The 13648-nt window shown below is 43.0% G+C and overlaps 1 protein-coding gene across 1 annotated transcript in view; it reads right to left on the bottom strand.

Moving 5' to 3' along the window:
- The window catches only part of WWC3 (WWC family member 3), a 101858-nt gene that overhangs the window by 29647 nt on the left and 58563 nt on the right, over positions 1-13648 (bottom strand). Inside the window, 3 exon segments of the mRNA XM_019746296.2 lie at positions 6033-6106; positions 8804-8947; positions 11858-11987. Coding sequence (XP_019601855.2) covers positions 6033-6106; positions 8804-8947; positions 11858-11987 — 348 coding nt within the window.

The raw sequence follows: 13648 nt of genomic DNA, 5'->3' as shown, positions 1-13648 counted from the left end.
CCACTATCAGAAAAAAGAATGCCAGAGGAAAAAAAGGAATTATATAAGGGAGAAGAGGCAAAAGGCAAATTTCAAAAGGTCTGCCCACTGCAGGCATAAATGAAATAGTAGCATGGCCAAACTTAAACACTGTACGCTAACTTTCTACAGCTTGCAAGAAAAATATGCAGGGACATATGGCGAGGGACAACCTCTAGCAGAAACAAAATCTGGATGAAGTTGACTTCATGCAGCCCATCTGGAAAACTGGTTTGGGCTGTGCTGAACACCAGGCAAGCATTTCTGGGCTGAAGAATAGTGCTTTTTAAAAAAATAATCCAATTTCACAATGATGCAAATGACTGCGTGATCATTTCAAAGCTATTTATGAATCTGGAAGAATATTGTTATATATCGCAAAGTGCAGTTTCTTTCCCTGTATCCACACTCCAGATGCAGACATTTGGGGCCTGCTCTCAGCCAAGTCGAGAAAGACTCATGTGTCTGTCTGTCTGCACTGGAAGCCAAAAGCTCTAGAAGGATTCCTTCAAAATGATTTCTTGTACATTCACCAAGGGGTAGACAAGACAGCTTCGCCTTTAAAACAACATGCCTTGTCTACGGTGCTGCTGGCTTGGAAACAAGCCATCTGCAAGGAGTACCCTTAGTGTGTTAGGTTTACTGGAGGAAAGACTTTCCGCCTAACGCTGAACACAGACGCACAGAGTTACAATACCCCGTCTTCTACATTCATGCCAAACAGCTGATCCCAGGGTTGGAATCCCACTCCTGTGGGTGCCATCATTCCAATTCTGGGTAATAAAAGAAAAACATTTTCCAGGAAGGGTTTTTTTCTGAAACATCATTTCAGTGAAATTAAAGTTTACAAAGAAGAAACTTTTCCAAGTTCATTTTTAGAGGACCGAGAACAACTTAAAATTGGCGAGGGTTTTTTTTTTTTTCCCCTACAAGTCAACTGTATTTTATTCTTTGTTGATTCTTGTTTTTGATAGGTAATACATTTTATGGCCTATATATAATCCCTCACAAATGCCTTTAAAAGCTTTAAAATATATGTCCCTGTGCTCATGATAGCGAAGAAATGCAAGCAAATCCTCAGTCAAGCACTCAGGTTTCATATTTATTACGTGATTTCCAAATTCTATTCCCTGAACAAGTCTAATGTAGACAGAATAAAATAGAAATCATCTTTCCCTTACTATTTTTGCCCAAACACCTTTTATTTTACAACCCAGGCTCCATTAAACCATGAATGGAAACCTGCATTTATGCTGCAGAAGCCACTTGGACCCTCACAATTCACATGGAAATCTTAAATATGATTTGCATTTTTCTAAGAAAAAAATGCACTTTTAATATGATTCGATTTTGAGTCATAGCATGTTTTAAATATCCAGAGTAATCCCCAATTATTTGAATTTATACCTAACTTCTGCAGTCTACTATAAAATACTGCTGCTTTCTGGAATAGAAATGGCTCTCCAGGCAAGCCACGGTCCCATGTGATGGTGACGAGACGTGACAGATCCCAATGGCACATTCCAGGACGCAGTGTTAGCTTAGAGCCTCGTGCCTTCAGGTTTCAATTACAGCTACAGATTTGATACTTCTTACATTTTCTCTCCTGAGTTTTCTTTTGTAAATATCCATTTAAATGAAAAGCGAACGTTCAGGAAAATCTCAGCTGAGATCTAAGTCAGATGAGCGATGAAATCACTTCAGCCGATTGAACTAAACATTGAAAAACCAGTGTCCTTTTGGCGCAGCTCGATTCTACACTGGCAATTCAAGAAGTCCGAATCTAGAAATGTGGCATAAGAAGGGTCTACTAACACCCCAAGATCTCTCCCTGCCTTCACAGCTTTTCCCTTTTAAATGTACAGGTCTTCAGAGAGCGACTTCTTGACATGAAAAGCAGACCATCCATAGGCTTCTTTCTCTTGGCCTGAATGGGGAAGATGGGGCTACAACGGCCAGGATGCTTGCCTTTGTTTCTCATAGCCATGCCCCACCCCCCAAAACCCAAATACACAGTCACTTGAGAAATGAAAAAAAAAAAATCCAAGCAACTGATCAAATTCCACTGGAATCCTAACACTACACTGATTCCTGACAACGGATGAACAGCAGGACCCATCCTGGCAACAAACACTAAGACACAGAGAAACTGGATGGGCCGAATGTTTTGTTCCTATCTGGACTGCGAATGTTTCTATGGAAACAGCTGCAGTTTGTGCACAATTCTGGAACAAGTGCTCTTAGGTTAAAAATAAGGAGCCATCTGCGTCATTGGGATTGCTTCAAGAAGACTTGCTTTTCCAAACTGGCTTTGAAAAATTCTAAGATTTTTAACCAATAATGTGAAAATATTCCTATCATAATGTCTGCCTTGGGAATCCAAAGTGATGGTCCTGAAGGGAAAGGAAGAAGCAGTTGTTTGGGTACATGTCACATGACCCAGAGGTGAAAACACAAAAATAATCATGATAGTGGTGGTATGATCTAGAGAATTCTCTAGAAATCACACTACCACTTGGAATTAGGAGTTCTACTTCCGCAAACTTCCTTTAAATCCGAATACCTCTGAAATCCCTCAGTGTCCAGAACACCGCATTTTGACGATTTCCCAATTCTAAACAAAAATCTCAAATCTAGATAGATACACAAGGCAAGACTTCTCTAAAGTACATACATCCATAAACCTCTCCCCGGTTTAGAAGTGGCAAAAGCCCAGGAGGTTTGGCAGAAGGTGGGAAAGCTAAGCTTCGAGGGGTGAGATGACTTCAGATGACACTGAGCCCCTCTACATAATCCAGGATCACCTCCCATCTCCAGATCCTTAACTTAATCCCGTCCGCAAAGTTCCTTCTGCCATGGAAGACAACGCAGTCACGGTTCTGGGGATCAGGATGTGCGTATCTTGGGGCGCCATTATTCCGCTGACTCTAGACACCACGCCAGGAGCTTGCCTGGCAGGTTTGACGCCCAGCATGCTTGAGGAACACTGAGGGGCCAGCGTGGCTGGAACAGGGCAAGTGAGGAGGGCGGGGAGGGGGCGATCGCCTAGAGTTAGCGGAACACCTGCTCCTGCAGGGCTTTGTCCACACACAGTAGGATTTGGGGGCAAGGCCAGAGTAAGGGGTCTCAACCGCGCCACTCCTGACACTCCGGGCCACCTAACTCTTTGCCGCGGGGCCGTGCTGCACATTGTGGCTTGTTTAGCAGCATTCCTAGGTTCCACCCACTCGATAGCAGCATCCGGAGAACCAAAAATGTCCCTAGGGGCAAAAATCACCCCCCCGCCAATGGTTGAGACCCATGTGAATAGAACAATGATGGGATCTAACGTGTTTTGAAAAAAATTCAGACATGGAAATTTAAATAACCAAAAGTCACACAAAATTAGATAGGGCTGCACCACCACTACGAAAGTGTACCATTCTCATCAGGGGAAAAAGCACACAGCAACTAAGAGAACATCTCCGCCCATTACTCTAGTAAAATTTACTAGAATGACAATATTTAATGATGCTAAGGAGATACAGAAATCAGGACTCTCAATCGCCATTGGTGGCAGTATAAACTGGTAAGTCATTTTGGAAAGCGATTTGGTGACATCTATCAAAACTTTCAATGTGTGTGTCTTTAGACCCAGGTATTTCATTGCTAGGTAACTGTCCAAGCAAACGGTCATTTCTGCAAGGCTGGGCCTATTAACAGATGTGCAGTGTTTGTGAAAAGGAAAAACTGGAACCATCTAGATGTCCATCCATAGAGGGGTGGTTATAACCATTATAGAAGCTCTGCATCATCCACTATATTTAACTACACTGGACTTAACTGATTTAAATGTTTTCATCAAAGACTGGAAGGTTTCACCCCTAACCATTAATGGTGGAAGGTGAGAACAGAGGGGAAGAAAATGGGTGGATTACATTGATTGTACCTTTGATAAAAACAATGTATTTATGTATTATTTATATTATATGCACATATAAATACAAGCATACACATGATTCTGATCCTGGTGTGTGTATACACATGTGCGCGCGCGCGCGCGCACACACACACACACACACACACACACACACACAAAAACCTGGCAGGTACTGCTCTGGGGGCATCCCCACTCCCAGGCAGAACCGTGGCTCTCCTCACGTATTTCTGTTAGCTGTACAGGAATTTATCTTCCAAATAGCTTAAAGGCCATATGTGATTCCAGCACATAAACCACACAATTTCTTCGAAACACCTGGAACAAGGCAGGTGTTGAGTAGAAGTACAATCTCCCAGTCTCCCAGCAGCTTCTCTGTGTGGGTGCAGCCTTGGGGGTCACCCACACAGATCAGCTGTCCTCTGTAGCTGCAGGGTGTTTCCCACCAAGGTTCTGGCCATCTTCAAATTAGTTTCATTTAAAAGACATTGACGAAGTGCAGTGTCCTTCTCTGAAGAATTTTTTTAAATACTCGACTTTTTATCCAAATGCATTATCTCAATATTTAACAGATTACTCACTGTGTACCGATACCATCTCTAGAAAACAAAGAGAGCACTTGCTAGGTTTGGTAAATGTCACAGCAAAACACGTAACAATTATGTTCCTAAGTGTAGCAACCATCTAGTTTCTGTGTTTTACACAACACAGCAAATTCCAGCACCCACATTGTGCAGTTCCAGTAGAAACATGCAAGAAGGAGCAGAGGAATACTCAGCAGGGAAAAGAGCCCTGACAAACCCCAGTCAGCTCAAGAGAAGGAATGCGCTAGATGGAGAATCTGAGCCCGGAGATAAGCAGTGTGGCTGAATGGACTTGGCCACGGTCCATGTGGAACTGTAAAGCCCACCACGAATGAATACATCAGGAAAATCCAGCAAGCACTGGGTAGAAACGCCTGGGTAAACAAAGGCCCGTGTCAGTTCCAGCGGGCCCTCCAGGAGGGAATCAGATGATGTGCTTTTGTTGCTATTTTTACATTTGCTAAAAAGGCAACAAAGTAGATTTCCAGACATTCATGAATGATACAGTGTATGAGCAGGCCCAACTATTGAGCTTCCAGAAAGGATCTCCTCATCCCACTTGGCATTTTGTTCCTTCTCCTCCATCCCCCAAGATAATAGTTCCTATGTAACTAAGGAATCGTTAAAAAGATATGCTTCCTAGCTTTCCGAAGCATGTACTTGGAAATTGTTTGGTTTTAAGACTCTTTCCAGAGGCAAAAAAGAGAGAAACTCTCTAAAAAGAGGACATGAAAGCTAGGGCAGGGGCAGAATATTAAAAATGGGCCCTGCACACATGGGGAGAAATGTGACATGTTCAAAATATGACACGCCTCAGAGGCCTCCACACCGCTTCTCGTTTTGCCCACGTCCTATGGTGAAGACCAGGGGGGAAGGGGTGGAAGGAGGGACAAATTGAAAAATGCACAAACAAGGTCAAGTCTCGGTTTTCAGAAGGCAGATGACTGACATACAACACAGGTTCAGAGAAATGACTGCCTTTCAATTCTCTCCATCAAAATGAAATAGATTAGGTACTGCTATCACCTGTTGACTTAATTCTTCTTAAACTGTCTTTTAAACCAAGATGCATACCTTTGTCCATTGAGCTATGGAGTCAGAAGCCATATAGATAAAAGATAAAACAGTTTTGCTTAAGCTGGTCTGAGGGACTGACACTGAAACAAAAGGGAGGCATAGAGAGGGGACGAAGGGAGGGAGGAGAAACAGGAGGGAGGAGAGAGGGAGGGGTGGGATGGAGAGAGGGAGGTCTGAACTACCTGAGAGAACAAGGAAAGCTGAAAAAGTCTCTTTTTTTTATTGAATCATGTCTTTATAACTATTTGCAATATTGAGAATTCCATCATTTTAAATGCATGTGAAATGTTATCAATGTATTAAGAAGCCACACATAAATGAACAACACTGCTTTCCGATAAAAAGTAGACAACCACACCTTGGAACTCCAAAAAAACCTCTTTCCACAGGAGACAGGAAATATGCAGAAGGCAAGATTTGAAAAAGGAGCTTCTTACCTCTTCCTGGCTTCCTCGTACTGCCAATTAAGTCTGACTCGGTCTACAAGTCTTGTTTTATCGTCAAAGACAAACTTTCCAAAACAGAGGGGGGAAAAAAGAAGGAAAACATATTAAAAACATACTTTCAAAATAGAAAACTCATTTAAACTTTCAGCGACAATGAAGAATATTTTAATTTGTCTTTCAACTTCTATTTTTCAAAGGTCTGGAAGGAAACACACCAAATAATACTCAGTGGCCACCTCTGATCAGTGGCGTTGGGAGTGGAGCTGGGAAGACTTTTGTTTTCCCCGCACTGGGGGATTTATTTTTTAACAGTGGAAGTGTATTCATTTATTGTACAATTCCAAACAACAACAACGAATTAAGTTTTAAAAGAAATAGGGAATTAGTGAAAGTTGATACAAAGGCAAAAAAAGAATCATCCCATTTTGTGCAGTATATTCTCTCATTCCTCAATAAATATAAAATAATGATGTTCTCCGAGGAAGTCACAAAATCTGAAGAGAACAGACTAGCTGTGTGAGGACTACCTACAGGACTCCTTCGAACGTTACGTGGCCTGCTAAAGAACCAACGGAAAAGGAAAGAAAGCAAGGGGGCGGGGGCGCAGCACGTCTTAGGAGTTTGAATTGAAATACGACGCTATACGGTGATCACTACTTGTACTTAAATACTTTCATATCTATTACACTGAAGTCAACAAATTCCTAAGCAAAAGAAAAAAAAAGACCTATATGGGAGGTAAGTCTAGCTCACCTTGGTTACTTCTTCCTTCATTCCTGGAAATATACGACTCTAGTTTCAATAATTTGGCTCCATTTACAGCTCTGACCTTCCTAGACCATATACCAGAGGTGCCAAAAAAAAAAAATGTATACACATGACTTGTATTCATCTTTTGTTATCGGTATATATTGAGTATTACAATTTTAATAGTTTTTTCCTTTCTTAAAATGTGTACACATTTTTTTTTGGCACCCTCTGTATTATGGCCACTAAGCCTTTATTTTTTTTTAATAATCTCATGTCAACAAATATTTGAAAATATTCTACTCAAATGATTAGTGATGAATTTATTGATACACATCATATAAGTGGACCCACGGTTCAAACCCACGTTGTTCAAGGGTCAACTTCTATATTTTTTCTATAGCAACATGATGTAGTAGAAAGCACAGGGGGTTAGGGATCAGAGATGTTGATTCAAACTCAGATCTGCCTCTGCCTAACTACACGATCTTAAGTAACCTGGCAGCTCGAGCCTCTCATCGGTCACAAAGGGATTGGAACTACTTAAATCAAGGTACTAGCTATGAAGCTGCCAAACCAGGCCAGCCCCAGTAAACTCATAAACAGTGATAGTTTACTGCTGCAGTTATTATAACAGCATCACCAGCCACTCTCGCCCTGACACTTAGAAACTCTAACCTAAATCATTAGAGAACCTTTGATCGAACCTGTTTCTCTCAAACCAGTTGTCTCTAAATTCTAATTCTAACCTTATGATAAGCAAAAATGAATGATACACAGAATTTAATGAGTCTTGTACTTCTTTACTTCTCTCCTGCCAAAACTTTTAGGCAAAAATGCCAGACAGTTTTGACTTAGAGATTCTACTCTGTGTGTTATATACATGGTGACCATACTCTTTAAAGCAAAGAGATGCCTGGTCAAAAATGTCTGATTGTACTTTTGAGCCCGAGGGGAAAACTGAAAATAGGGCTGTTCCAGGACATCCAAACAAGAAGTCATTATTTACTAATATTATACTCCCCTCAAAGTGGCACTACTTGCCAAAATTTCAAAATATTAGCTAATTATTTAAAACCCAGAGTATTTTGTCAGTGGTTTTTCCCTTTTTTCTCTTTTTATTTATTTTATTTTAGGGAGGGCATTCTGCATTCCATTGGCATTTCATCTTTACTGGATAAGCCCAAAGAAAAAGAAGCTGTGTGTATCCATGTATAACAAACAAATGATAAACTTCACTCAATGACATTACAGTAGTCGTGTCTGTAAGTATTCACCATCCTGCTTCAAATGATGATTGCCAACTTAATTTTTGTAGCTAACTCAAGGTTTCACTAATCAAAAGGGGCATTATGAAATTCTTCCAAGTCCCAAACAAAATTAATTTTAATTCAATTGAATTTCCCGACAGTCTTTTAAAAGAACAAGAAATAGCACTAAAGTATAACCCAAGGGTGACACAGCCACAAAGCCTTTGAAATCACTGGTCTAAGCCAGACGTCAGCAAACTGAGGCCCACGGGCCAAATCCAGCCCACCACCTGCTTTTGTAAAGAAGATGAACTGGAATGTAGCCCCGCCCATTAGTTCATATATCACCTATGGCTGCTTTCACGTTACAACAACACAGCTGAGTAGTTGTGGCAGCGGCTACATGGCCAGAAAGTCCTCAAACATTTACTACTTCGACCTTCACAGAAAAAATTAGTTGGTCCATGCTGTAAAAAGTCATACGTCTGTCAAAAACACATCTAAACTCTCAAAAGGAGTCTGCCATTTGAAAGAATCCAAATCAATCCGAGTCACTAGGTTAGAGACAATCAGCAATCCAACTGCGTCCCAGGCCACTGCACCTTCACAGCTGGATGTGAGAAACAATATTTTTTCTTCAAACGAAATGGCACAAAAGCCAAACCATTTCGGAAGAAAAGGTGGAAAATGAGAGCAAATGAGGGATGGCAACACGAAAGCAGCCCTTTCCCTTGGCCCACTTGGCTCCTCCCCCCGTGAGCGTACCTCTCCGACGACGTCAGTCTGAGACCCAGCGTCACAGAACTGCTGAGGTAAAGAATCGCCACCGCCTGGATGGTGAGGGAACTCTTGCAGAGGGTCGGTAAGAGAAAAGCTATTCTTGAAGCCATCGGTGAGCTTGGCCAGGCTCTGGAACAGAAGGAACGAGCTGTTTGAACAGAGATGGCAACCCCTCTCTCCCGCTAAAAGCAGTCAGGTGACTCTGGTTCCAGGATGGCAGCTGCATTACTGGAGGGTTGACCCACCCCAACCCCCATTCTCATTAGATTTAAGAGAAACGTCTTTCACCACAGGCACCTGTAATAAAATTCTCAGTAAGTTAAATCGGATAGCAACTGAGTCCTCCTGGCAGCGCGTGAATAATATGGAGAACAATTGTGGGACCAGTTTTACTATTTTCAAGCCTTTGTGTTTCATAAAAACAAATAAATAAATAAGCATTCCCTCCAGAAAAAGCCAAACTCATAGAAACCGAGAGTAGAATGGTGGTTGCCAGGGGTTGGGGAGATGTGGGTCAAAGGGCACGAACTTCCAGTTAGAAGATGAGTAATTCTGGGGGTGTCATGTACAGCCTGGAGACTCTAGTTAACAATACTGCACCGCATATTTGAAAGCTGCTGACAGAGACCTTAAAAGTCCTCACCACACACACGAACAAAAAAGGAACTATGTGAGGTGATGGATGTGTAACTAACTTCATTGTGGCAACCATTTCACAATATACATGTGCACCAAATGATCACGCTGTATACCCTGAAGTTATAGAATTCTGTTGGGGCACTGTACCTTAAAAAAGCGGGGGGTGGGGAAGCATTCGCAGCCCAAGCATTCTATCAATAAATGAGTCCGACAGAGATGGATGCTACCTTGAAATCTTTATAAACCACACAGAAACTGAAACCAGCTCCCAGACGATCTTTACGTATTTTTATAACCTGATTTTTCAATCATAATTCCACGTGGTCAAAAATCATCTCACATGGATGTCAGTTTGCTGAAAATTAGAGCTAGTATGTTTCTGGCACATCGAACCCCTTTGGGTGAAAGTTAAAGACAGATCAGATTTTCTACAATTTTGAAAACACTTTCTAAAGACCACTTCAGCAGACACAAGAATACCCAGGTACAACATGCATCACGCAACCATGCTGGATCTAGACGAAGGCGTCCTGGAATGGGCCAGTGTTGGCAAACTTGTGTAAAAAAGACAAAATAACTTAGTGGATTTTACTAGAAGAAGAAGTGGCCCATGATTCTCCATGGAGATTCTCAAAGAAGATGCAGGGATCTGAAGCTTCTTCAAGAAATTCTATCTCTAGCCTCCATAGTGGGGAATCCAATTGAGGCAACCAGGTCTGCAAACTTGGGAAGGCCAGGAAAGGGGGGCCAGATCTACCTCCTGGGCCAAGGACTCCAGGTCTCCGTGGTGAAGTGTTGCCTGGCTCAGGCCTGGGGTTTGGGCTTGGCCTAGATGGGTGACAGCCACAGAGCACCCTGCAATGCCGCACGCAGACGTCTCAGTGAATGGCAGCTGTTCCTGCTAGCAGTGCTGAGAAAATCTAACAACTGACCCTTTACCTCTTGTGACCTGGACAGGGTGTCTGAAAGTACAGATTTCTGGGTCTCACCTCCAGAGATTCTAATCCAGTGGTCTGGGGTAGGGCCCAGTAATCTGCAATTGAACGAGCATCATGGGGACACTGCACAAGTCTCTCCCGTCCTTGACCTTAGGAAGCAACAGCCTGCAAGGCAGTTGTCTGTGTACCTGTCTCGTCTGTCCTGTGAGTCTCAGCTTTGCTTCCCATGTCCTTCTCTGTCTTCAACTCTGCAGAATCGAGACAAATGCCTACCAGGTGCTAGGTGCTCATTCAGTGTGTTAGCAAAAAACAAAAGCCGTAACAGAAACAACTGTGTTGAACAAAAAGACCAGCATGCGTCCATTTACAAAAAGTCAGCTTCTTCTAAAAACAATGGAAACTACAGGAGTTGAAGGGGCAAAAAAAATAAAGTACTATAAAGCTACAATGATCCCAGCCATATAGCTAAGTGTATCCACAGGGTAGAATACTATTCAGCCATATGACGGAATGAAGAAGCTCTTTGCACAGATGTGGAAAAAGGTACAGGGTGTGATCCAGTCCGATCCGGTCTGGTGGTCGTGTGGGAAAGCTGGTGCAGAACAGCAGGTAGAGTCCTAGTTCTCTGTGAGGGCAGCTGAGCATGCTCAGTCCTGTGTCTGCAGAAACACTGGAAAGGTACACAAGAAGCTAAGAAATGTCGTTCTGGGCAGTGAGAGAATGGGGAGATAGCAAGACTTCTTATCGTAGACTTTTCCAATTGCTTTGATTACTGAACAATATGACTGCATCACCCATTGCTGTGGCTGGAAGTGTTGTCCTCCAAGATGATGTGTTCAAGCCCTAACACCCAAACCTGTGAATTTGAGCTTCTTTGGAAATGGGGTTTGCTGATGGACTCAGGTTAAGACGAGGTCGTACTGGACTAGAGTGGTTTCTAAGCCAATGACTGGTGTCCTCAGAAGAGGAGAAAATTTCGACACCGAGACACACAGGGAGAACACCATGTGACAACCAAGGCAGAGATGGAGTGACGCAGCTCCCAGCCAAGAAGCGCCAAGGACTGCCAGCAGCCCCCAGAAGCCAGAGAGGCGGGAAGGGTCCTCTCCGAAGCCCTTCAGAGAGAACAGGGCCCTGCTGACACCTGATTTCAGACTTCTGGCCTCTAGACTCTGAGAGAATAATTCTGTTGTTCTGAGCCACCTGGTTTGTGGTAGTTCATTACGGCAGCCCTAGGAAACTAATAGGTATGTTTTAAAATATTTATACATGTAAATACACAGACACACAAAAGATACACATATATAATATTATATATACATGTATATCTTTAAAATATATGTGAATTGCGTAGGTAATAAATACATAATGTACAGTAAATACAGATATTAATTTCACATAAAGGAAGGGGAGACAAGCAGACGCACGAGTGGACAGGGGGCCTGCAGAGCACTGGCCTTACTTGCATCAGATCGCGCCTCTCCTTCTCGCCTGTACAAATGGCTTTCTTAATGGTCCGGAGCTCACTCATTATAGCCTGTGCCTCGTCCAGTTTGTAGTTGGTGTGAGCATTTGACATCTTACGATCAATCCTGGTCAAAACAGAAAAATGAGTCAATCCAAGCGAGACCATAAAATTCCATTAAACAACATCACAAAAAACGCAAAAGCTTCAGAGAAAGGTGGGAAACAACGTTTTGGCAAAGAAAAATCACGACCCCATACAAGCCTCCTTGTTGTGGCCAACACAAAGAGATGGATGACTGCCATCGCTTCAGGCCCACCCTGTACCGGTGAGGGCCTGAGTCAGGATTCCATGTCCTCACTGGCTTGAGTAAGATTTTAAATTCCCCTCTCTGAGAGGAGGACCACATCTTATTCGTTTACCCTCAACATTGCATTAGTGGTCAAAAATGTCCATGAAATGAACATACGAATGAGTTCTATGAACAAGGAGAACACACGGTAAATAGCAAAAAGTAGTGAACTTTCTATAACAATGCTTTGTGCAGAGTTGGAAACTCTTCTGTCTCCTCTAGGTATCTCTTTTATCTCACTCTGGTTCGAATTTATCACTCTCTCGCTACTACTACTCATCTCAATTCCTTCCTTCAATCCAAACATCCCCTCACCCTTCCTTCCTTCCTCCCTTCCTTCTTTCCTTCCTTCCCTCCCTCCCCTCCTCCTTCCAGCCCGCCCGCTCGCCCCTGTGTGTACAAGGTCTGGTTCTGGCAGGTAGAAGCAGAGCACTAAGATCAGGCTTGCCTCCGGCCTTCACAGAGCAGGCAGTGTCCTACAGCACGTCCTCTGTCACGTCTTCCATAGCTCAATCTTGAGTCTGTATCTAGAAGTCCTCAGGGCTAAAGAAGTTGAGATACTTTGGTCCAGAAATGGAATGGACTTCTTCTCTAGAACGTCATTAACTTGCGTTTCAGGTTCCAGCTCCACTAACAGCTTCTGGTTCTAAATTGTTGCCCCCATGTTAACTGAAAATCTGGCTGGATCCTTAACGGCCAGCCCAAACTCCCTTTATTTCCACTCACAAAAGCATCCTGGCATGCTGGTGAGTCTGAGTGACAGTCTAGCTCTACAGCGGGACCCTGGACAAGTCACTTCACCTCTTTAAACCTCAGTTTCCTGATGTCTCACATGGGGATACTCAAAATACTTCTCCCATTTAATGAGAAGATGTAAGGAAAGGTCTTACCTGGCAGAGGCCTGGCATGTAATGTTTGTGGTTTATTATTATTATCAGGATGATGCTGAATCTACTTACTCATGGGAGAGAAAGTAAATAATTCACCAACTCTGGTACTTTATTATCATTAACAAATTCCTGGCCAAAGATGTCACAACTCACAGCAGAACTCAGCACTGGAGCTGGTCTGAGCTGTCAGTGCCCTTGGAATGAGAGGACAAACAGAACAAGCAGGAAACCATCCCCTCCCTTTGGAATAGGGTTCCAGGGCTTGGGGCAGTGCTGTACCTGCCATCGGCTACAAATTAAATATGTATGAAAACGGGTCCCAAGTCCTCTTCCACAGAGAGCAGATGCGGGCACACCATGGGATCCCACACGATAAATGGTGACACTCCTAAATCCCAACATGGCCTGGCACTGTGTTTTTCCACTTTAGCTATTCTATGCAGAACCAAGAGTCGCCAAAGCAAAGCAGAAATAAAAGGCCACCCATCTGCGAAGGAAGGGGCCTGACTTTTCCTGCAGAGAAGAGCTAGGCTCATTTACATAATA

Source organism: Rhinolophus sinicus, chromosome X (assembly GCF_036562045.2).
Source record: "Rhinolophus sinicus isolate RSC01 chromosome X, ASM3656204v1, whole genome shotgun sequence".
NCBI classification, from domain to species: Eukaryota; Metazoa; Chordata; class Mammalia; order Chiroptera; family Rhinolophidae; genus Rhinolophus; species Rhinolophus sinicus.
Note: the sequence above shows the minus strand (reverse complement) of the source record. Positions and strands in the feature narration are given on the sequence as shown.